This window comes from Ailuropoda melanoleuca, chromosome 5 (genome assembly GCF_002007445.2).
Source record: "Ailuropoda melanoleuca isolate Jingjing chromosome 5, ASM200744v2, whole genome shotgun sequence".
Taxonomy (NCBI): Eukaryota; Metazoa; Chordata; class Mammalia; order Carnivora; family Ursidae; genus Ailuropoda; species Ailuropoda melanoleuca.
The window spans coordinates 56,464,815-56,488,493 of record NC_048222.1 but is presented as its reverse complement, the minus strand read 5'-3'; the positions used below and the strand labels follow the sequence as shown (position 1 = coordinate 56,488,493).

The following is a 23,679-nucleotide window of genomic DNA, read 5'->3' as shown; positions in this document are numbered from 1 at the left end:
CATACCCTCCCAATGTCCACCACCCAGCCACCCCATCCCCCACCCCCCTCCACTCCAGCAACCCTCAGTTTGTTTCCTGAGATTAAGAGTCTCTCACGGTTTGTCTCCCTCTCTGGTTTCGTTTTTTTTTTTCATTTTTTTCCTCTCTTCCCCTGTGATCCTCTGCCTTGTTTCTCAAATTCCACATATCAGTGAGATCATATGTAATTGTCTTTCTCCAATTGACTTATTTTGCTTAGCATAATACCCTCTAGTTCCAACCATGTTGTTGCAAATGGCAAGATTTCATTTTTTAGATGGCTGCATAATATCCCATTGGATATATATACCACATCTTCTTTATCCATTCATCAATCGATGGTCACTTGGGCTATTTCCATAACTTGGCCATTGTAAAATAATGCTGCTATAAATATTGGGGTGCATGCATCCCTTTGAATTAGTGTTTTTGTATCCTTTGGATGAATACCTAGTAGTGTGATTGCTGGACTGTAGTTCTATTTTTAACCTTTTGAGGGCCTCCATGCTGTTTCCCGGAGTGGCTGCACCAGCTTGCATTCCCACCGGCAGTGCAGGAGCGTTCTCCTTTCTCTACATCCTCACCAACATCTGTCATACAAACTGAAATCTTAATGTGATCTGAGCTAGACTATATTCCAAAGGCATCTCTAGGTAGCTAGCCTATAAGGACAATGTGTAAGAAGCTACCATATGACCCAAGTGGAGAGAAGAGGGGGAACGAGGATATTTTTTCAGTTGAGCCTTTTACTCTTCTTCAGGAGAAAATCAGTTTAGCATCCAAAGAAGGGACAAGGGAGGGAGAAGGAAACTACACTTATGCAGTTAGACTGTTTATTATTTTTATTAAATTAATGTTAGAAAACCTCAATTATGTGAAAGTATAATAATGAAAGAAAAAGATGAATCTTGTCCAATTATAAAATAACTCTACTAAATGAACAAAATGTAAATTTTAAGACACTGCTAAATTGTAAAGTAGGATTCATTGAAAAACACAGCAATTTTGAAACCAAGTCAGTTATATGTGAGACAGCTCATTCGTTCCCGGTTCTCCTGGTTATACTTAAGAAATAATAGCTAATGCCTTTTATTTCTGTTTGACACTTGCTGAAATTGGAGACCTCATTGCTGCATCATTGTCCAAACTATTAAGGAAGATGAATGACAAATGTTAATAGGCTAACAAAGATTACAAAAAGTTCATTTGCTGTCTTCCTTAGAAGTCTTTTCAAACTTTATTCCACAGCTGTGCTGCTCAGCCTCTTGTGCCCATTCCCCTGACCAGGTCGGGAAGAACGAAGTGTAAACCCATGTTTGTATGTTCCTTTCCCCATGAACATGAGGCTAATCTTCACACTCTGACAAATAAAGGGAGAGGTCCATTTCAGCTGCACTTAGGGGCTCACTTCTCTTTGGGCTTGTCTTCCACTTACTGTCCTCTCCACCATCCATATATATATGTGCCATTGTAGGAACCCACTCAACTGGTCTTTCATAGGCTTTAGTGGCTTACATTTCTCAAATAGACTTGTAGTTATATTTTCTTATACTTTCTCATTTGAACAGTATTTGAAGTTTGTGGTTTCTTGAATCTAAAGCAATCTGAAAGTGTTTCTAACTTGGCTACAAAAATCAGAGAAATTGTTCTGGAAGGTCTGTTTTCCTGAGATTGTAGCCAGAAGAGTCTAGGCTTTAAAGCAGAAGCTAGAAGTCTTTCCACATATAGAATATATTACTAACAGCTTACACTTATATATAATATACATATGTGAGCTGTCTCACGTATAACTGAAAATTGTTTTATGTGCCTCGGAAAATTCTATTTTAAAATTTAGCTATTTCTTAAAAAAAATATATTTGTTCAGGGGCACCTGGGCGGCTCATTTGGTTAAGCGTCTGCCTTTGGCTCGGGTCATGATCCCAGGGTCCTGGGATCCAGTCCCACATCGGACGCCCTGCTCAGCAGGAAGTCTGCTTCTCTCTCTCCTTTTGCCCCTCCCTGCTTGTGTTCTCTCTCTCTCTTGCAAAAATAAATAAAATCTTTAAGAATATATATATTTTGTTCATTCAAAAGAGATATTTTATAATTGTTTGGACATCATCTCTTTATTATACTTTGTTTCACATAATTGAAGTTTTCTAACATTAATAACAAACAGCCTAGATTTATATTTTGACATTTTAAAACAAATATAATAATCCAACAAGCATTTATTAGAAGCTACCAAATGTCTGGAATTGTGATGGGCTGGGGTTAGAGAGATATATATAACCCATCTCTAAATCCAAAATATGCTGAAATAATTAACCTAATACCCATTTGTATGATACATAAATATTTTGAAATAAATAAAATTGAATTGAAACACAAGGCACAATTCCTTGCTTCTTTCCTTCTTTGTAGTTTATAGCAAAGTTGGGTCTTACTGGATCTCCCTCCCCACTCCCTTGCCTTTTTCTGTGCCTTGTGTCTTAGTGTTTTATGGTCCAATCAGTTCACTTAAAGTAGGAAATTTTTGTCAGGCTATATTAGATGCCTGGAAAATTAGCTGTATGAATGTACTTTTCAGTGATAAAAGGACCAAAGGGAACATTCTTAATAATCTGCATCTCTTATCTGCCCTAGCCTTTGTTTTGTATATCATGTTTTTAAGAAGGCAGAGGCTGCTTTTGTTGTTTTGACAGACCCTTCCACATTATTTCCAGTCCGGTCACCACAAAGAAGTGCTTCTCTGATGTGCAATACCTCAAGGATCTGTATTTTTAATGTCTTACTGTTCTCACAGGAAAAACATGGCTCACCAACTTTTCTTTCTTACTATAAAGCTTGAATTGGTCTCCTAACTTTTGACTTTCTCCCTGAATTTCTATGGCATATGCCAAAGGCCATATTAAGGACCAGTTTGGAACACTGCAGACAGGACCTTTCTGCCTTTGTCAATGTATAGAGCTGGGCAGGCTGCTCACCACCTACTGGGGCAGCCCCCTGATTTGTGACCACAAGTGCCATTGACTCAGGGGCAGAAGGCTATTTATAACAGCATTTATCATTCTCTGTTTGGGACATTTGAGCCCGGATGATTTCAGATCACGCGGCTCATGCAGCCTTGTGCATTTTCATCTGCAGCAGGCAGGGTGGTGACAGAGCACCTCTGGAGACTCAAAAGTGAATATATTTACCTCGAAAGACTTCTAGCTTCTGCTTTCTGGAAACTGGCAGGATCCTGAGGAAAATAAGCCCTTTGGCACAATTGCTGTGGGTTTTGCAGCCAGTTAGAAACAACGCTTAGTTTGCTTTAGGTTCAGTTTTGAAACCACAGCTTTCAGAAACTGTTCAAATGAGAAAGTGTAAGAAAATACCCCTGGAAGTCCACTGAAGACCATAAAGGACCTGGTGGGTTTGAGTCCAACCCAATGGCAGAGCTTGGATCTTAGAGAATCACATAGGAGGGCACCCTGCTCTCTAGACCATGCCCTGTTTGGCTCTGATGCCCCGATTTTAGGGTCTTCCAGAGATGCCTTGGCCACACCTCCTTTTTTCCAGCATCTTCCACAGGAAGGATAGTCTGATGTGACTGCTTGTCACAACTTATTTTTTAATTTTTTCTTTCAAATCACTAAGTTGCAAAGTGACCCTTTGCCAGCCTGGGAAATCAGAATTATCCTAGAATCTCCTAGAATCCCACAGTCAGATAAACTTTTCAGCCTGGAAGATAGGAGTCTGGGCTCGGTTCAGTTACTGGGCTGTAAGCTGAATGTCTGAGGGACAGCAGATGAGTAGTCTTTATTATTTGCAAGCATCTTGTTTTCTTCCTTACATATCTATTTTCATTTGAAAAATATATTTTAATGAATAAAACAGATGATGAAAAGGAATCAATTGAAAAAATCATTGATGGGAAAATGAATTACTGATGTGCCATAAATCTGATGTCCTAGAGGAGGGTTAATATTCTATTGATATTTTCCAGGAAGTAAAGTAGCTCATTTAGATGGAAAAAAGGGGAAAAATTGTGCTAAACTAATTATGGAGTTTTTAATCTGCTATGAATTTGTGCTTTGCGTAGGGCCTCTCATTTGTTACAAATCTTAGGTTTGAAACTGTGCCTTGATGGTGACTAAAATGACCTCTTTTTGTGTGGTGGTTTAAATAGGGGCTTCCGGGATGCCTCGGTGGCACAGCGGTTAAGTGTCTGCCTTCGGCTCAGGGCGTGATCCCGGCGTTATGGGATCGAGCCCCACATCAGGCTCCTCCGCTATGAGCCTGCTTCTTCCTCTCCCACTCTCCCTGCCTGTGTTCCCTCTCTCGCTGGCTGTCTCTCTCTCTGTCAAATAAATAAAATCTTTTTAAAAAAATAAATAAATAAAATCTTTTAAAAATAAATAAATAAATAAATAAATAAATAGATAGATAAATAGGTGTTTCCATCCCGATCACACAATTTGGCTAATGGTAAATTCTGAGCCCAGTGGTTAGACCAGCTCCCAAAGGTGCAGGAAGTTGTATATGGACCTGTAGAGACCACCATCCTTTTTGTGGAAAGATCTGCATGACTTCCCATTAGAGATTAAACAGATAAACTGATCTAGAGTTAATAACATGCTCCTTGTGGATAAATTTATTCAGCACAAATCTAGGCTATCTGTTCTAGGGGACGATTCTTTTATGTGGAAGAGCCAGGCCTTAAGAACACAACTCAAACAGCCACTGGCGGAAGCCCTCACTTGCAGCAGCCTTGCGCTTCAGAGTTTGATTGGACCTCATTTGGAGCCACCTTCTGATTCATAATTTGATCCTGTCGATCATGTCTGTTGCCTGTTTGCTTTTTACTCCTTCTTCTTGATCACCTGTAAGCTTGCTATATACAGGTGCTAAATTGTTGACTTTATGGAATCAAGACTATGTGGGGGGTTATTGCTAGCTCTCACCAAACAGTACTGCTAACTTTCACTGCTTAGAGCCACAATCATGGCCCAGTTTTAGATACAACTAAGTTTCAAATCACCTTCTGAAATACCTCATGTCCTAAAATGTTTGGCCACACTAAACTACCCTCTCCCTACCCAACAAAGAAACCCACACATATTCTCTTCTTAGAACATGGGTAGGCTGTCTGTTCTCTATAAGCACGAGGCAAACCACTCTCATTTTCATTTACAGGCTCTAATGTGTTTTGTTCTCATTGTTTTAGGAAGTTTGGGGCTCAGGGGTCCCGACTTACTGGAGCAGGATGGGGAGGCTGCACAGTGTCGATAGTACCTGCAGACAGGCTGACCAGCTTCCTGGCAAACGTGCGCGAAGCCTATTACCAGAGGAGCGACCGGAACGGAACATTTGAGAAGCAGAGTCTGTTTGCTACCAAACCTGGAGGCGGGGCTTTGGTTTTCCTTGAGGCCTAAACAATGTAAAAAATCTCAGAGAAACTATTTAGGGCATTTAGGAACTGGCAGAACTTCTTATGCCACAGTAAATTAATCCTCTTTCTGTTTTGTATTATGATGAACGGTTGCTATTATCAAGATGTATTTCCAAAGAAACGGTTGAAAGCTCTCTATGCTTCATAATGATTATTTTTCCATTTTAAAATATGTTTCTACCAATAAGAGCCAAAATTATGCTTGGACAGATCTCTTAAGGATGCTTTACTGAGATTTATTGATTTCAAGATTTTTAAAGATGAATGATAAAAGACATTCAATACTGACCCCATGGATTGGAGTTGAATTAAACATTCTGCTACAATTAAATGGATACAATCGCATTGTATGCAGTATTCTTAAACACAGTTCCCTTCTGGCTTCTCTTGACATTCTTCTTTTTCATAGTTGTAGTCTTCTGTTAATGATGATGATGAGGGCGATGCCAGAAACTCTTTCTTGGTTCGAGCTTCAGAGCGCTATTAACATAATACATTATTAAAGATTCATAAATTTTCCTGGATACTTGAATGTGAGGTTACACCAATTATCAAGATGAGAAGAATCACTTTTTTTTTTTTAAAGCAAAGATGGATTTAGGCTCATTTACTTTTAAAAACTATGTGATATCACATAAATAATCACTTTCAATTCTTTTGGCCTTGAGCTTTCTGTATCACTTAATAAAGAAACTTAGATAAAAGATGCTTTCCATTTTTATCTCTATTCCATTGAAATAGAGAATTATCTGGGTAATAATTCAGATAATTCAATTTGTTCATTGAACTTACTTCCCACTCTATGCTAACTTTTCTCAAATGCTACTCTGATCCAAAAGGCATGTTTACTGTTCTGGGCAACCCCACCCTTGCCCTGCAACTCTCTGTTGGGTGTCTAGCAGTTCTCGTTTTTGTATGTGGACCAGTGGAGGACGGGTGTGCAGGCCTGTGGCTAAGAGTAGATTCTGGGATTGGGTAGGGGTGTTAGAGTCCTGTATATGTTATCAAAAGTAGTCAGAAACGTTTGGCCATGTGGTGATGGTAAGTAAATGGCTTTCTCTCAAGAGGGCCTTCCTGAATTACAGGAAGATTTAGACCAAAAAGCATTTTGCTGATACTGTCAGATCATTGAAGCAGGAGCAGTCTTATGGTATGAATTATCCAGAAAATTACAATTTTGTATTATTCTATGATTGTTTTGCTCGTTATGTACAACTTAAAGACTGGACATCATCATTTTGAATCTCAATTTCAGAGAGGCTAAGGCAATACTGGTTCTAGTATTTCTCAAAGGACAGCAGTCATATATAAAGTACTAGGAAAAGAAAGGTAAACACTTGAGAAAGCTTAAGTCAAATTTGTTGAATTTTGAGTTTTATAATACCCAATAATCCAAAATCCGAATTGATTTTAAATAATTCTTTGTTGTTCTTGTTTCTTAAGATTTTAAAATTTATTCGTTTGAGAGAGAGAGAGAGAGAGAGAGACAGTGAGCACAAGCCAGGGTGGGGGTGGGGAAGCGCAGAAGGAGAGAGAGAAGCAGGCTCCCCACTGAGCGAGGAGCCTGACTTCCACTTTGGGCTCAATCCCAGGATCCCGGAATTCCGGGATCCCAGGATCATGACCTGAGTCAAAGGCCAACTCTTAACCGACTGAGCCATCCAGGTACTCCAGATTATATTTATTTGTTTTTAAATACCTTTCCATTTTACACAGAAGATCTGTGGTTGGTACATAACTATCCAGTTGGCACCTGGATTACTGTAAAAAAAAAAAAAAAAACCCAAACCCCCAAAAACAAAACATGTGGTACTTTCCATTGCTTTGCTATTCTATTTAAATTTTCCACCATGAGATTCCTTCTTGCAACAGGTTAGTAAAAATTTCCATTGTGCCCTCTGCTTCGGAGGACGCAGTTGTTCTAAGCCAGGGGTCTACTGTGGATTTGTCTTGATGTCTGGCTTGAAGAAAAGAACTATTTTTCAAACCGTCACTGTTATTCTAGAAATTATGAGAGATACCAAAATTTTCTGGAAAGGATGGGGTTAGGACAACTGGAAAAAGCTTCATGAAGAAGATGGAATTTGAGCAGGGCTCTAAAGGATGAGTAGAAGTTGAAAGCTGGGGAGTAGGCACTGCAGATGGGCGAATATATGAGTATGAGTAAACATGGAGTGTTCAAGAAGGCTCAGTGGGGGTGAAGAGTTTGCCCTGGGATACAGTGGAGGAGAAGATAGGTAGCTTTTGAAGAGCTCCAGGTCTAGGATTTAGAGGAGGGGTTGCAAACCAGCAGCCCATAGGGCACATCTGGTCTGCAGATACATTTAGTTTGGCCCCCAGAGTATTGAACAATGTGGGGTTCTAATCAGGAATTCTACAGAAAAATCTGGATTACTGATGGCAGAAGATCTGATTCTCCCCTGGCCTCTACTGCTAGGGGATGACCGTGAATTAGAGCTGCGGTATAGCTGCTTTGTTTAGAGGCACGGGCACTTCAGCCTGCTACAGTTTTCACAACTCGCACTTTCCCTGATACTCAGGCCATGTACCATGTACCAGCTGAGGTCCCTTGCCTTTCACCAGCATGCTGGCACAGTGGTTTCTTACACTTCATAAATACTTGAACCCACGTCTCTAGTAGCAGTAGTTAAGGGAGACCAAGAAGAATGGGAGAAAGAATGTTTTAGTGTGGAAGTGAAGAATAGTCCTATTTGTTTAATATTAAATACGCTGGTGTTTTACTCCCTTCTCTCACCTTTTGGCTCAGACAGGAATTTGATTAGATTATTTGACCTCTGTTTTTGACATTACACCAGCAGCCAATGAGGATCATTCTAGATGACATGCTAAAAATAAAAAGCTCTCTCCTGTTCCTGACCTCAGATTGCCCAACCCCCAGATTTATTGCACCTTTTTCTCTACATGTTCTTGCCTGCTGGAAGGGAAGAAGAACCTTCAGATTTAACAGAACTGCCCAGAAGTTAAGGAGGAGCGTAACGGGAGGGGACAGAGAAAACTGGAAAGATGGAGCAGGCTCCTTTCTTCTTTTCCTCTCTCTCATTTGAGTCCTGTTTAGAACCTTCCAATTTCTGCAGGGACCACTCATCTAACATGGTCACTAGAATCCAATATTTGTTGAATTATTAACAAAATAAAATATGACTTCACACAGATAATTTTCTATTAGTTTGAAATTTTGACCGCATTTAGAGGTTTTCAGTTGCATAAACTGCCCATGGTTGGAAGCAAGGGATGAAGATAAGTGGGCATGAGGTTGTCACTAACATGAAAAACAGAGATTATCTTAAATGAGCATGTGGATGACTAAATGAGAATAGTGTATGCTACCTTGCCTCTGTAACTTGGATGTGAAACCATATATTGCTTATTAAATATTGTCCAGTCCATATAAGAGAAGCTACATAGAGAATTCTCATTTATCTTCAAAAAGGAAACATACCAGTTTATGGAGAAACTTCTCAAAGTCATTCTTAACTTCGTAAGGTTTTTTGGTAGCCTTTGCCTGGAGTCTAATAAAAAATAATAATAAAAAAAATCAGTAGCCAAACCAATTGTTTTTATACTGACACCAACTAAGAGCTAACATTTATACAAAATTTAATATGCCGGGCATTTGCCAGCATTTTACTGATAGTCATTCAGTTACCCTTACAACAATCTTATCAAGTAGGTACTACTATTATCCAGTGTTATAAATGAGGAAAAAGGCTCAGGAAGGTTAATTAACCTGGCCACAGTCCTACAGCTAGCAAGTAATCTAGGATTTGAACCCAAGCAGTGTGACTCAAGCCTTCAATTCAACCACTGGAGTGAAGCAGTCTCTTCAGTGAGGTGGTTTGCACAGTTTTTGCTGAACTGATGTCACTTGTCTGGCTCTGGCGCAGACTTTAAGGAGTGTCCGTGGGACAGAAGAGTACAAGGGACCAGCAGGGGAAAGATCTAGGGGGAAAGAGACAGACAAGTCTGGAAGCTCATGGAGGCAGGAATCCAGGAACCTATCTGATTTTTGTCATCAAGTACTCATTCAAGAAATATTATGAAGGAGTTGGATAGCTGAATTCAGGAGGCAGCAGAAACCTACCAGAGATCTGTGGATGGGGAGGGAAGAAGCAGTGTTAGGCTAAGGCTAGGATCAGTAAGAACTGGGAACGAGGGAGAAACATCAGCAAGAGAAGCAAAAATGAAAAAAGGATATATGGCTATTCGTTTTACTGGCAATTTTCAAGTGAGACATTTTAAAATTATTTTTCCTCCATGGAATTTGTAGGAAGTAAACATTTCTGAAAATTCCAAATATACTTTGCTAAAGCATGAGGTTTAGATTAGCCCCCTGCAAGGCGGCCTCTTGGTATCTTTAGAATTTAGTGTTGGGCACCCGTGGGGGCACAAGAGGGCTAGCTCTTCAGGGTCCCCCGCATTAGTGCTCTGCCACTGACAGGTGGTCCTCGCTCATTCTCTGCTTTATTTCTGCCCATTTTATCTCCTCCACTGGCTTTTCTCCTCACTTATGATTACCTTCTGGGTCTCTCCTCTCCTGCTTTTCCCAAATCTGGCTCTCATAGTTTGGGTCTCTTTCTTATGGTCCTATTTAAACACACTCCAAAATAGCCCTGATGCCCTTTCTCAGTAACACCCTCTTAAATCTCCTTGAGATATGAGTCATATTCAGACCCTGGTTCATTTCACTTTGTTAAAATCAAACCATCTTCCGGCTCACCCTTTTAATTTACAGTGCCTCTCTCTCTCTTTTTTTTTTAAATAACAGTTTTATTGACATATATCTCATACCATAAAATTCACCGTTTTAAAGTGTTCAATTCAGTGTTTTTTTTAGTATATTCACAGTTTTGCAACCACCACTGCTACTTAACCCTCATTGTTCTGCTTATCTTTCCTTTCCTCTCCCTGAGCATCTCTTCTTTGAAGATTACAGACAGAAATGTGTATGCTGTGCCTATAGATTTAACAGGCACTTCAGATTTATATATGTATGAGTATTTTCCCTTTATTTTCTCCAACAATGTCCAATTGCATAACATATTTGAGTGCTTCTTGCAAATTGCTCTTACCGTCCTACATTCTTCTGTTATATCCTCAGATATATGATATGAGAAATCCTGTCCCATATAGATTTAATTTGGGGGAACTTATAAAATCCACCTGGAATCAGATCTTTTTTTTTTTTTTTTTTTTGAGAGAGTGAGAGTGCAGGGGATGGGGGGCAAGGAGGGGCAGAGGGAGGGGGAGAGAGAGAATCCCAAGCAGGCTCCATGCCCAGCACGGGGCCCAATGTGGGGCTTGATCTCAAGACCCTGAGATCATGACCTGAGCCAAAAACCAAGAGTCAGACACTTAATGGACTGAGCCACCAGGCGCCCCGGAATCAGATCTTACAATGCAGGTTATTGTGAAGGGGAAATTTGGGTGATAAGATATTTGGTAAAAAGTGAGATAAGATTCTAAAGTAATGGATTTTCTCATGTGACTGGGAAACTAGCTTTTTAATTTTTATTTTATTTTTTTTTAAGATTTTATTTTTAAGTAATCTCTACACCCAACATGGTATTTGAACTCACAAACCCAAGATCAAGAGTTGCATATTCCACTGAACCAACCAGGAGCCCAGAAACTACCTTTTTTTTTTTCAAGCTGAAGTATAGCATACGTATCATGTTACATTAGTTTCAGGTGTACAACATAGCGATTTGACAACTCTATAGGAAACTAGCTTTTTAAGTTCCAAAATAGTAATTAGAAGATGAATGGCACAGAGCTGTGGTCCTGCAAGGCACTCGTCTGAAGGGCTGTGCTCATTAGACACATTCTAGTGCAGTGGGTATGCTAGAAGTAGGTTAGTCCCAATACTTTATAGTTTTCCTTTTTACACTCCAATTTGTAAAATAAACAAATTAAATGTGCCCCAAAAAATGTTTGTGTGTTTAGGGGCAGAAGGGGAACAAAGAACTAGCCCAAGGGAGACCAGCTAAATAGGCTGTTTTTCTAGCACATCTTCCCTAGGGCAGGGCGTGGTTATGGGTTTATTTTTAAAAGGCCTTGAGCTTAAGTCCTATAGCTGGAGGAGTAAAGGAGATGATGATGTTTAGCAATTAATTAAATTAGCAGAGTAGTTGGTTCGTGGACAAAGAAGGTCAAAGAGTTATTTCAGATGGACTGTTGAGTAGAAAATCTCTTTGCAGATATCTGAGTTCATGTATGTTTACATAATAAGCCCATTGTAGTTTTATGTAACACATTTGTTCAATTAAAATGTTTTATGGGGTTTTTTATAGATTTTTAAATTTATTTTTATTTTTTTAGATTTTATTTATTTATTTGCCAGAGAGAGAGAGCACAAGGGGGAGTGGGAGAGGGAGAAGCAGGCTCCCCACTGAGCAGGGAGCCTGATGTGGGGCTCAATCCTAGGACCCCCAAGATCATGACCTGAGCCGAAGGCAGACTGAGCCACCCAGGCGCCCCTAGATTATTAATTTATTTATTTGAGAGAAAGAGAGAATGAGTGGGAGGGAGTGGGAGAGAGAATCTGAAGTAGAACCTCAGAGCCCCACACAGGATTCGATCCCACGATTGCAAGATCATGACCTGGGCCAAAACCAAGAGTTGGATGCTTAACCGACCGAGTCACCCAGGTGCCCCTCAATTAAAATGTTTTTAATCACTACAAAGTTGAATAAGGAACAAACCTATCAAGCTCCTTGTCAATTCTTTCCTGTCGCTGTCTTAGGAGTTTTATTTCTTCATTAATTCTGTGCTTTTCTCTATAAAATCAAAATTTCGAGTTACATTTTAGAATAAAACAGGATTTCTAATTGCGAAAGAATAAATTAACAGTTTACTGACTTCCCCACGTCAGTAAAAGTCCTTTACAAACTAAATCTTCAGCATCCCCTCCCTATGCACTACTTGGTGTGAGGAATCCCCCCGAACATCCCCTCCTATAAATGTATACCGACGATATCACCCATGACACCTGAGTATGTTTTGGACTCTGCCTTGCTGCTTCCGCAGGGGCCCTCTCACAAAGTGTCCATACCCATTCTTCCCACTGGGCACAGGAAATCTAAGGGCTGTGTGTGCACGTGCATGTGTGGTGGGGGTTGGGGGGTTGGAGGGAGGTGGGAGGGGAACAGGGACCCTTGGAAAGCAGAGGCTCAAACCTTTGCGCTGCCTGCTGCATAAGACCCACCTGGCTGCTCTCCCATTTACCTCTCTTTGATGTGTTTGATTGTGCTTCCCTCAATACGCCCCTACTGCCACCAGGGAACTCATGCAGAAACAACCCTTTCTGTTCTTCTAGGGCTCATCTTTGTAAATAAACTGTATTCTAGTGTCTAGTCCCTGGAGCTCTCTTCTGGGCTCTCCATGCTGGGGTGCATCCCCCCCACCACAGCGCAGCAAAGCTTTCTTCCTTCCTTCAATCCCTGACGCTTGCCATGGCTCCACTGCTCCAACATACATCCTTGACACTTACCGGAAAATCTCCAAGTCTGTTAGACACTCAGAAGTGACTCTCCTCATTGGTAAAATAAGGAGCTAGTGTAGACGATTTCTGTGATTACTTCCAGCTCGAGAAGAGTTTGTGATTTTCTATTTAACAATAGTATGGCATCAACTTACATCCGAAATTCCTTTTGGTTCCTTGCAAATTGTCTTTTTGCCTCTTTTATAATATCACAGTAAGTTGGAGCAGGTGGTGTGATTGGCTTATGGTCAAGGAAAGATTTTTAATTAGGAACATTTGGGAGAGGAGGGCAGTACCCACACAGGGGGACTGCAGGGCCGTCTGGCCTGGGCTTCCCAGTCATGAAGGGTCTCAATTGTGGACATGAATATTATGTCCAAATTACACTGAGAGGACTGAAAGAAGACAGTACCCATTGGACCACATTAAACTGGTGTCCCATTAACTGGACTACCCCACCCACAGTGCTCTAGGACTTAATAGTTTCATAAATTCTGTAGTTACCTTTTTTGTGGTGTTGTGTGTGTGTGTGTGTGTGTGTACATTAAAAGCAGCAATTTGTTAAATGTAAATATTTAAAATGTACCAAAATTTTTGTGACCGTTTAGGCATTTCTTCATTTCTACATATGCTGAGAACCTCAAGGTCTCTTGACTTCTGAAAGGCTCTGGAGGTGACTGGCAGTATATGTCGGTTGCCTTAGGCCGGTGGCCTCTTCTAACCGCAGGGAAGAAAGATGATATGTAGAAGGTGTCAGTGTGCTGTGAATGAGCCTGGAGCTCTTGTCCCATCTGTTTCTGGTACAGCCTGTGGTTGTGCTCCTAACCCTGGTCTTACACCCACATTCGAGTCTGACAAAGCAGACACTTCCCTTCTGAGACAGCAATTGGCAAATGACTCCAGGAGGCAGCCGTCAGCTTGTGTTAAAAAGAAGACCTGACCCTCACTGGTAGACTGGGAGCTCTTAAACCTCTGCAATCACCAAGATCCAGGGGATGAGACTGTCTTTGTACGGCCCCCACTCCCCTTCCTGAAGCACACTTCAATATTACCTCTATCCTTCTCTGAATGCAAATTTAGGGTCTATTTCAGGGCTGTCCTTGATGCTCATTTTACTCTTATTTATTTGGCATAAGAAAGAAGAAGCCCAGTGGATTTGGTTCCTGGAGCGGGGCTACGTAGGTACTTAACTTCATGACCTTAACTTCCTGAGTACTGTATCTCCACTGAGGTAACCAGAATGAAAAACATGAACGGCTCCAGAACAAAGATGCTTCCAATGAGCTTGAAAAAAATTTATGTCTTCCCTATGGAGCTCTAAACCATTCAGGAATTATCTTCAGTCACGTATAACTTGAACATCAAGGTCTTAGAACCAAGGAAAAGAACACCTGATTTTCTGTGCCCTCCAGACCACTTTCTCAGCAATGCCAGAAGAGACAGATTCTCTGCACTGGTCCCAGAACCTGTTTAAGCAGGCTTTTAATGAGCATCACTGACTGTGGAGGGAAGCCGTGTTGACAACAGAACATACTCCATCCTACCAACCATGGAGTTTGAGAGGATCTGGGTGACTATATTACTCTAAAATGAATCAAAATTCTCTGAAATAAATTTTAGAGAAGCTTATTTATTGATACAATCCAAATTTCTTTTTCCCCTTAATCATATCTGGGTTTTAGAATAAGGTTTTCCTTAAAGAAAGAGATGAGCCTGACTTCACTGTTTAATGTCACAATGGCATATGGTTCCTGAACTTATGATTTAAAAGAAAAGTTGATTTGTACTGTGTAGGTGAAAATCAAATCAGTGCTTTGATAGCATCTGGCACCCCCAGGAGAGAGACCAGTAGTGACAACTGCATGTGTTCAGGATGAATAATCATTATTAACTTTAAGGACTCATTCAAGATATAGCCTTCAGGGCAGCAAGAAGCAAAATTGGGAAGTCAACAAAGTGTGTGTCTTCAGTGTCCTTTACTCGTCTTCTCTCTTGGTGCTTTTCTTTCAGGACCCTCTTAGCTCTTTCTCTGTTCTTGGCTGGTGCTCAGAGGCCATTTCCCAAAGATTATAGAAGGAATGCTATCTTGGAGACTGAGCTTGGGTTCTGGCACTGTGCTCAGCACTCCCCGTCTAGTACTACGGTAGCCTCCTCCCTCCTTTTCCTTGTCCGTAAGGTGTAGGGTTTAGTTACATGGTTGTGTGGCTCCTGTCCTATTCTGATTTTCTATGAAATAGAATATGAGCCTATTTAAGTTCAGAAGTTCAGACTCATCAGTAAGGTAATGGCAAAACGCTTAGAGAGTGTGAGATGGAATTTGAGATTTTGCAAAGGAATGAAGGAGAGTTGGTTTACTAATATGGGGGCTGGATGAGAGATAGGGAGGAGGAGAGATCAAATGCGGCTAGGATAATGGTGGAGTCATTTTACAGAGATGGGGAAGTCTGTCAGTTCGAGGGATGTACTACAGAGGATGAGAAGGTATTTTAATAATGGCCATGTTCAATTATAAACTCTCAGTAAATGCAGACAGTGATCAGTGGGAGCACATATGAAAACAGGGACTCTCTTCAGAGGTGATGGTTGAAACAATGAGAATGAATGAGACTCTGAGGGACAATGCAGACAGAAAAGAAAGAACCCTAAGACAAGATTTTAGGGATTAGTAGTAGAAGGAGAGCAGGAGCCAGGAACTGGTGTAACCCAGTGTCACATTCCAAAGGAGGAGCTATTTAAGAAGAAGGGTCAAGTAAGTCATAAAGGTCAATTTGAAAACCAACAAAGGGCCACCTAATTGGGTGATACCATTACTCATTCAACAATTACTTTCTGAGCACCTGCTATGTGCCAGGCACTCATCTGGACCCTGGAGGTTGAGCAGGTTTCCACTCTCATATGTCTCATGTTCTAGAGCGTCCAGAAGCCGTTCACCACAGAGAAGTCAAGGATTTATACTCAGATAAATCCCGTTTAAGGGGGGACATAAGAAGCAAAGAAACTGATTATTTTAAATACTGTGAGGGCAGTAAAGTCGTGTATGAGAAGAGAGTGGCTGGGAATGTGTATGGGGGGCACAACATTAGCCCGAAAAGGCCTGGATATCAGGGAGAAATGGGAACTGGCTATCACATTTGAGTAGGGGGAAGGGCAATGGCTCTGGAGCAGAGTGAGCGTGGGCAGAGTGGTAGGAGATGAAATCAGAGAGCCAGGTGGGGCTGGGACTTCTAAGGGGCTTTTGTAGCCCATGGTGACATGGTGTGGAAGAAGCTGCTGGAAGCCTTTAAGTGAGGGACTTACTTGAATTATGTCTCGACTATGTGACAAATGGCTTGTGGAAAGTGGAGAAAAAGGGCAGTTCTTTGGAGGCTCTTCCATAGCTGAGGCGAGAGGGGTCGCGCTGCTTGGACTAGGGTCGTAACAGTGAAACAGATAGAGGTGGACAGTTTCAAGATATGTTTTAAAGGCAGAGCTGCTAGAACTCAGGGATATTTTAAAATAGGTGTCCTAAAGATGTAATAGACACTGGAATTTCTAACAAAACAATTTTGGGCACCAAATCTGGCAGTAGGGGTGACAGTTTGAGGCAGAGAGTCCTGCCTGGTGGCCAGCCCTTAAATTATCTCAGGTCTAATCAATGCCTGTGCAGAAGGCTGACAGTGCACTTCTAACAGTAAGCACCCGGGCCCAGGAAAGTGTTGTACCAGCATATCCATGTTAGCCTGCTTCTTGATTAGTATATCAAACACTGTGGTTAACTAAGAAACCTCAAAGATATTGTATTTGAGGCACTGGTGAGGGGGTAGGGCAATAATTGGAAACGGAGTGGAGGAAAAAGAAATTAACATTTGTTGGATATCCAATGTAGGCCATACACTGTGATGGGATCTTTAGAGTATCTCTGGAATTCTGCTTGAGATTCTTGTGACTGATGACTTTGTTTCTGTGGAAATCGCTCTACCCCACACAGTCCTATTTGTTGCCTGGCAGAGGACGTCCCAAGAGTACTCCTCCTGGTCAGAGCCTCATTTTGCACTGGAATTCTGTTTTTAGTGTGCTTCTTGTTCTTTTTTTATTTTTTAAGATTTATTTATTTGAGAGAGAGAGAGCGTGAGCAAGCACGCACTCACACATGGGTGGGGGGAGGGGCAGAGGGCGAGAATTCCAAGCAGACTCCCCGCTGAGCACGGAGCCTGATGTGGGGTTCAGTCTCACCACCCTGAGATCATGACCTGAGCTGACATCAAGAGTCGGATGCTGAACCAACTGAGCCACCCAGGAGCCCCAAGTTTTAAGGGTGCTTCTGAGGGCAGTGTGGCTTATTCTGGGAGACACCTCTCGTAGCAACGTAGGTTATATTCAAACAGTAGCTGTGATGGAACAGCTAATGTATCAAATGGAATTTCCTGTTTTCAACTGATTGTTCTGGCAACCAACCTATGGTCAGAAACACAGCATTGTCTTCAGGAATTACAGACATCCATGAGTTCTGATCACACTGTACAAGTTACCTTGTCTTCAGGGATCTTCTAACCGACATTACTGGAATTAAGTGTCCACATGAACTACAGTTTTCTCTTGATATAAATCAAGTCTGAATGGTAAAATTCTAAAATAAAACTTCATTAAGCTGGATCCAAGTTACCTTCAAACTTTGGCTTTGAGATTTCATTCCGCATAAGTAACATTTTTGACTATTCAGTAAATGACAACTTTAGGGACAGATTAGTCCTCAAATCTAAAAGGGAAGTGGTGAAAGCCTCACTTTAAATATTTAAAGCAGAGAAAAATGAAACCTCACCAAAGCTACTCATTTTGACAAATATTTCAGCAAGATTTAAAAAATGTTACTGTGGTAATAATTTCTTAATATATGTAAAAGTTCTAAATCATTATGCTGTATGCCTGAAACTTACACAATGCCATATGTCAGTTCTATCTAATAAAAGTATAAATATATTACTGTACAAAGATTATTATAGCAGCATTAATGTAAGCAAAAGAAAAAAATTCTTCCATAATTCTACTTTCCAAAAAATAAAACTATTTTCATTTTTCTATGTGCCTTTCCATCTATCATATAAAAATATATATTTTATGTTATTGTTATAATGGCATGGTTACTTTCTTTACCCAACTATCATAATTTTCCCATGCATCCAGTGTTTGTAGTCACTATTTTAATGTTTGCAAAAGATTTCAGAGTGTTTGTACCAGAGGGCTCTGCTGCCCTGATGCAAAAATTTCATTGGGTTTTCTTATATGAAATAATCAATTTCTCCCTCTTCCCCAATTGTGTTTTCCAGGGTGACATCCCCCTCCAGCCCTTCCCATGTTCAAGTCTAGCAAGGGAGGCCTATTGTCTCTCCAAATTCAAATCCCTCTGAGTTCTGGGAAAAGATAGCCTGGTTCTTGCTTGGCTTTGGACCGGTGTGATGCTGATGGCCAAAAAAAAAAAAGAGGTTGTGGTCCTGTTTGTTACATAAGTAAGAAGGTGCAATTTCAGTTATGCCAGATTTCCACCTTTAGTTCTTTACCCCTTTGCCTGTCACAGACTGTGACGAAATCCAGCAGCTTCAGAGGAGAAGGCTTTGCAATCTTCCTGAAACAAAGAATACCTGAAGAGATCAGGCTACTTTTAACATCTGTCTTACTCTCCTCACTACATCGAGTGACTGAAACTCTAAGATCTTCTCCTGAGTAAAAATCACAGAAAGTTGAGTAGCATTCTTCTTATAAAATGATTAGCACAACTAACTATATGCTTCTCCTAAAGTGTCCATGGTCTTGAGCTGCTGAAATTTAATTTGCATGCAGCTATTTCCTGGTAATATATAATTTCTCTCTCAGAGTGCCTTCTAGAATTGCAAAGATTTTATCCTTTTACAAAGTTATATTGTGCTCTTGGGTATGGTTCTCACGATGAAGGATTTATGAGTGAGATGATGCTTGTCACTCTGAACTAAGTGGATTTTCTCCCTTGAACATTCATTATATACTACTGGTGTTAAGAAAAAGAACTATGTTTTATTTCTTATAAATTATTAATTTCGAACATATGTCATTATTAAAATGAACCGGGTATACATTCTTTACAAAGTCGCTCTCATTGCCCACAGAAGTTGGTCACGGCTGTGTATTTGTGTTGTGTGATGAGGTTCTGGGCTGTATGATGTTGCTGCTAAGATCTCAGCATTTTCTTGCCCTGTTCAGTCTGATGGTTTTTAGTAGACTTCTGCTGATGTCTGTTAATGAATACCCTAATTTTTATTCTCATCAGTTCCATAAAGTCATCAATTTTCCCCAACTGTAGAAAATTACAGTACTTACAGCTTACAAATTATGAAGAATGGCTATATTTTGTTCCTTGGGGTGACAGGGGCAACATGTTTTCCAAATCCGCTGTCTGAACTGACCTCACACTGCGTTTTCTCATGCAATGCTACACAGAGTTTACATGGCAAGCCGCTGAACAGAGAAGGAGCCGTTTGGGTACAAATAAAATAGTCCTGCTCTGAGACTTCACAACAGCTGTGGTTGGCATAGCACACACTAAAACCTGGAGACATCCGAAAGGCCTCAATTTAGACTCCGGGGGCTTTGATCTCCCTTTAGAAACAGAGTAGTAGTGAAACAAGGGACCTTAGAAATTGCAGGGTCCAATTTGATTATAATATAGTTGAAGAAACTAAGGCTTATAGGAAGAAGTACCTTGCCTTGGAGAAGCTGGGAATGTGTGAGACTCCGAAAAATATTGTCCTGGGGGCAAATTTTCTTCTATCTGCCAAAAGTACTGTTCTGGCTGAAGCTGCAGGAGGCTTTGCTGTCCACCCCATCTCCCTTAGATACGCTCCTTGGAGGATGTTTAGAATTGCTAGTGAGAGTACCAGGTTTGAGGCCTAAGTATCCATTTCACACATAACGCTATTGTATAAGAAATAAAAGGAACCTAGGCAGCAAACAGCGGCCACAATCTCCTCCTTTATTCACCAGAATTCATTTAATTCTTAATCCTAAAAACTAAATTCTTAAAATAACTTAGCATGGGGCCCAAACTGATCTTAGAACAGTTATCTTCTGCTTACTGCTTACCTTTGCTTACACTTCAAATATTTTAATGTCAGATTTGCAAGAGTGTCAAACACCCACAACACAGCCGTGTATCCAGAAATTCTTTAAAAAAGTTATTACTATGCCTTACCTATGGGAGACAGTGCCACTGTTAGAATGCCACCCAGATTCTATATGGCCTGGTACTACGTGGAAAATAGGGGTTTCAGTAAGTTTCATTATTTCATACATCACGAGAAGCAGTTTTGTAGCATAGTTTAGAAAATTGAGGGAATAAGGCTACCAGAAATATTCACACAGATTTAACGAAAAGCATTCAACAAATTTGCTGGGGCTTTTACTAGGCACGGAGACACAAGGATGAGTAAGACATGGTGTTTGACTTACAGGAATAATGAGTAGGAACGGGAAATAACAACAGGCAGTTTTTCAAGTAGAAGACAGAAGAGCTATAACAAATAGGCATAAAGACGATAAAAGTCTTGCATCCTGTTCTACTTTAGGGCAGAGCTGTCTGCAATTGGCAAGGGTGCTGCTCTGTGCTGCTACGGCAACTTCGGTAGGGTTCTGTGACGGAGGACACGCTCTCCCGTCTGCGGTTGCACTGCTCAGTCCCTACGTACGGTACCGGCTGGTATGGAAGGGGTGTCCAGGAGGTGTTCATTGTTCTTGGCCTCCTGAGCAATCCTTCTTACTGTGTTCTGGTGCAGCTGAATCATAGGCTTCGTCTACAGAAGCCTTGTCATCATCATAAAGTTAATTATCTGTTTGCTATATTGTTTAAGAAATCGGGGGAGTATGATATAACTTCAAGGAAAATTTTCATTAACATGGTTAACATAAATTTTGGTGTTTAGATGGTCGGCTCTAGTTATCTGGAAAATTCAGTTAATGGCAACAGTTCACTCCCTGATAAGACGGAATAAACAAGTTGTTTGATTTACAGAGATTCCATGATTTCTATAATTTATGCCGTTGAACAGAGACAGCTCCAAGGGTTGTTTGGAAGGAATTTAGCCATCCCCATTATTTCCATCAACCCCTCCTCCAGTCACAAATCTATTGCAAATAAACATACAAACTGTGGATTTGCTTTGCAAATACAGCGCCTTGCTTGTAACTGGATTGAATATCTAAACCTCTCTTATAAAGATAGAAATTCTAGAGACCCTACTCCCCTGCCATGGGCCAAATTGGATTATTAGTAACAAAACAGAAACAAATACATGTGAGATAACCACCAAAGGAGCCAGTTTGTTTGTTCTTAAATATGCGCACTTCAGCTCTAAGCTAGGATAGGGTTTCTACTTTCGGAAATCCTGGAGCATCTCTCAGAATCACTCGGAGCCATAAACTGGCAGTGATTTTTATGGGGTGAATGCAAAGTAACAGTGCAGGTTTTGTCCACTCTCTTTGCCTGCCCACCTTCTAGGGGGAGATGTGGGTTAGGTGAACACAAAATTATAATCTAGTCAATTTTTATATTTAATTGAGATATTGCTCTTTAGTCTTAAATTCTAAGCACTCAAAAAGCTATGGTTTTTCCACCAGATTTTTTTTTAATTGACCAGTAACATACATAGCAAGAATATTCATTTTTTCAACGGTTGAAATCACTTAAACTGTTTGAAAATGAAATTATCTTCTCTTATTTAATATAAATTGAGCTTTACCACACTTAAAAAAAGACAAAATCTTAACTCGTACTAACTCTCCAGGATGCAAATCCCTCCTGCTCCACAACCCCACCCCTTAATTTTCCACTGAGCCATGTTTATAATCTAAAATCCCAATTGTGGCTAAAAATTGATACAACCCACACCCTGGAACCTGATTACCTAAGGCACTAAAGTCTTCTATTTATTTCATTAGTTAGTTTAATAACAAGTTTGCTGGCTTGTGGCTTGTGTCTTGTGCATTTTATTAAAAGGAAGGAAAAGAAAAACCCTAATGAGAACTTAAATGGAGACTATGAGAAAAAAAGAAAAAAACTGCTGGATCTTACAAGCAATTTTGTAATTGTCTTTGGCTCAAGGTGGCTGCAAAATGCTTACAATACACACACACACGTACTTAACTCATGTAAAACAAAAACCCCTTTGTTCCTCAAGTTCTTTAAAAAAAGTATGATGTGCATTTTCTACCCTACCCCTACATTTTTTTTTTTTTAACTTGGCCTACACTCTCAACTGGCAGGGTTTGTGAAAGGAGGAAACTTGGCAACCTACTCAACAAAGTTTAGAATAGCTTCAATTAAAAGTCATCTAAAAATAAAAATAAAACCTTTTCTTTTCTGAGAGCAAAATTTAAATACTGGTATCATTTATCCTACTATGTACTTTGATGCTTTTCTGCTTATAAAGTGCTCTATTCAGTGAGTCAGATATATTTTTTAAAATATAAAATCTGGTCCTTTAAGGAGTCCTTGAGAGCCTAGCAGGAGAGTTACAAGTTTCTTCTGGTAACTGATATAAGCTATCATCAATGGGAATTAAGTAAAAGGAGTCCATGGATCAAATATCTGACCGTCAAAAGGCAACCATGGAATTTTCTACGGATCTAGGTTATTTTATAAGTAACTTTATACGTTCTTGTTCTGGGGCCTTGTACAGAGTGGTAAGGTTTCGTCTACAGATTGAAGCCATGAGGAACAATGCAAAATTCTGCATGATGCTAAAAGTAGTTATCTCTGAGCAAAACCAAAAATTAAACAAAACTAGGATAAAAGGGAAAAAAATCCAACCAAAGAAAGAAAACTATGAGGGGAAATTAACTTTGTTGGTAATTTTGTTGGATGGATGAGTAATGGGTGGATGAATAAATAATATGTAATCTTAAGACGCTGAACTTCTAAAATTAGAAGGCTGCGAGTGGCAAGGCAAAAGAAAGTTCTGTGTGTGCTGGCTGTCTGATACCCCAGGGCGACATCTCAAGTTCTGTGAAGAGATTTAACTTGCCTTCTTACTCAAGACAGTGCTGGCCATAGAACACTTTTGTTATGGGGGAAATGTTCAGTGTTGCAGTGTCTAACAGTCACACACAGGTAGTGAACACCTGAAATGAGAGAGTGTAACTGAAGAACTGTAGTTTCATTTACACTTAATTTTATTAATTAATTTTTAAAAATATTTATTTATCCGGGGGGGAGGGTCAGAGAGAAAGGGAGAATCTTGAGAGAGAACCTTGAGCGGACTCCTGCTGAGCATGGAGCCTGACGTGGGGCTCAATCTCACAACCATGGAATCATGACCTGGTCCAAAACCAAGAGATGGATGCTTAACCAACTGAGCCCCCAGGTGCCCCATTAATTTTATTAATTTAAATATAGGTTAAAATAGCCACACATGGCAAGTGGCTAACATACTGGACAGTACAGTTCTAAAATTATGAAAAACAGAATAAATACCTAACTTCATGTACATATATCTATTTCTTTCAATCTTGCTCTAAATAGTATATACTATCACTTTATGTAATATTGTAAAATATTATTGAATAGATCACATACTATTCTTGGTTTTCTTTTCTTTTTAATAATAATTTTTTATTATGTTAGTCACCATACAGTACATCCCTAGTTTTTGATGTAAAGTTCCATGATTCATTTTGCGTATAACACCCAGTGCACCATGCAATACGTGCCCTCCTTAATACCCATCACCGGCCTATCCC

At 40.2% G+C, this 23,679-nt stretch overlaps 2 protein-coding genes across 7 annotated transcripts in view; one reads left to right on the top strand and one right to left on the bottom strand.

Annotated features, from left to right (window-relative positions):
- Window positions 1-6,142, top strand: part of GALK2 (galactokinase 2) — a 109,743-nt gene extending 103,601 nt beyond the window's left edge. For all 5 annotated transcript variants that reach the window (XM_011222818.3, XM_002917543.4, XM_011222819.3 and 2 more), the window contains one exon: window positions 5,214-6,142. In XM_011222818.3, coding sequence (XP_011221120.1) covers window positions 5,214-5,421 — 208 coding nt within the window. In that variant the 3' untranslated portion in view covers window positions 5,422-6,142. The remainder of the gene's footprint in view (window positions 1-5,213) is intronic.
- Window positions 5,792-23,679, bottom strand: part of FAM227B (family with sequence similarity 227 member B) — a 192,318-nt gene continuing 174,430 nt past the window's right edge. For both annotated transcript variants that reach the window (XM_019797863.2, XM_019797859.2), the window contains 4 exons: window positions 13,095-13,172; window positions 12,161-12,235; window positions 8,899-8,968; window positions 5,792-5,918 (listed from right to left, as the gene is read on the bottom strand). In XM_019797863.2, the coding sequence (XP_019653422.1) occupies window positions 5,799-5,918; window positions 8,899-8,968; window positions 12,161-12,235; window positions 13,095-13,172 (343 nt within the window). In that variant the 3' untranslated portion in view covers window positions 5,792-5,798. The remainder of the gene's footprint in view (window positions 5,919-8,898; window positions 8,969-12,160; window positions 12,236-13,094; window positions 13,173-23,679) is intronic.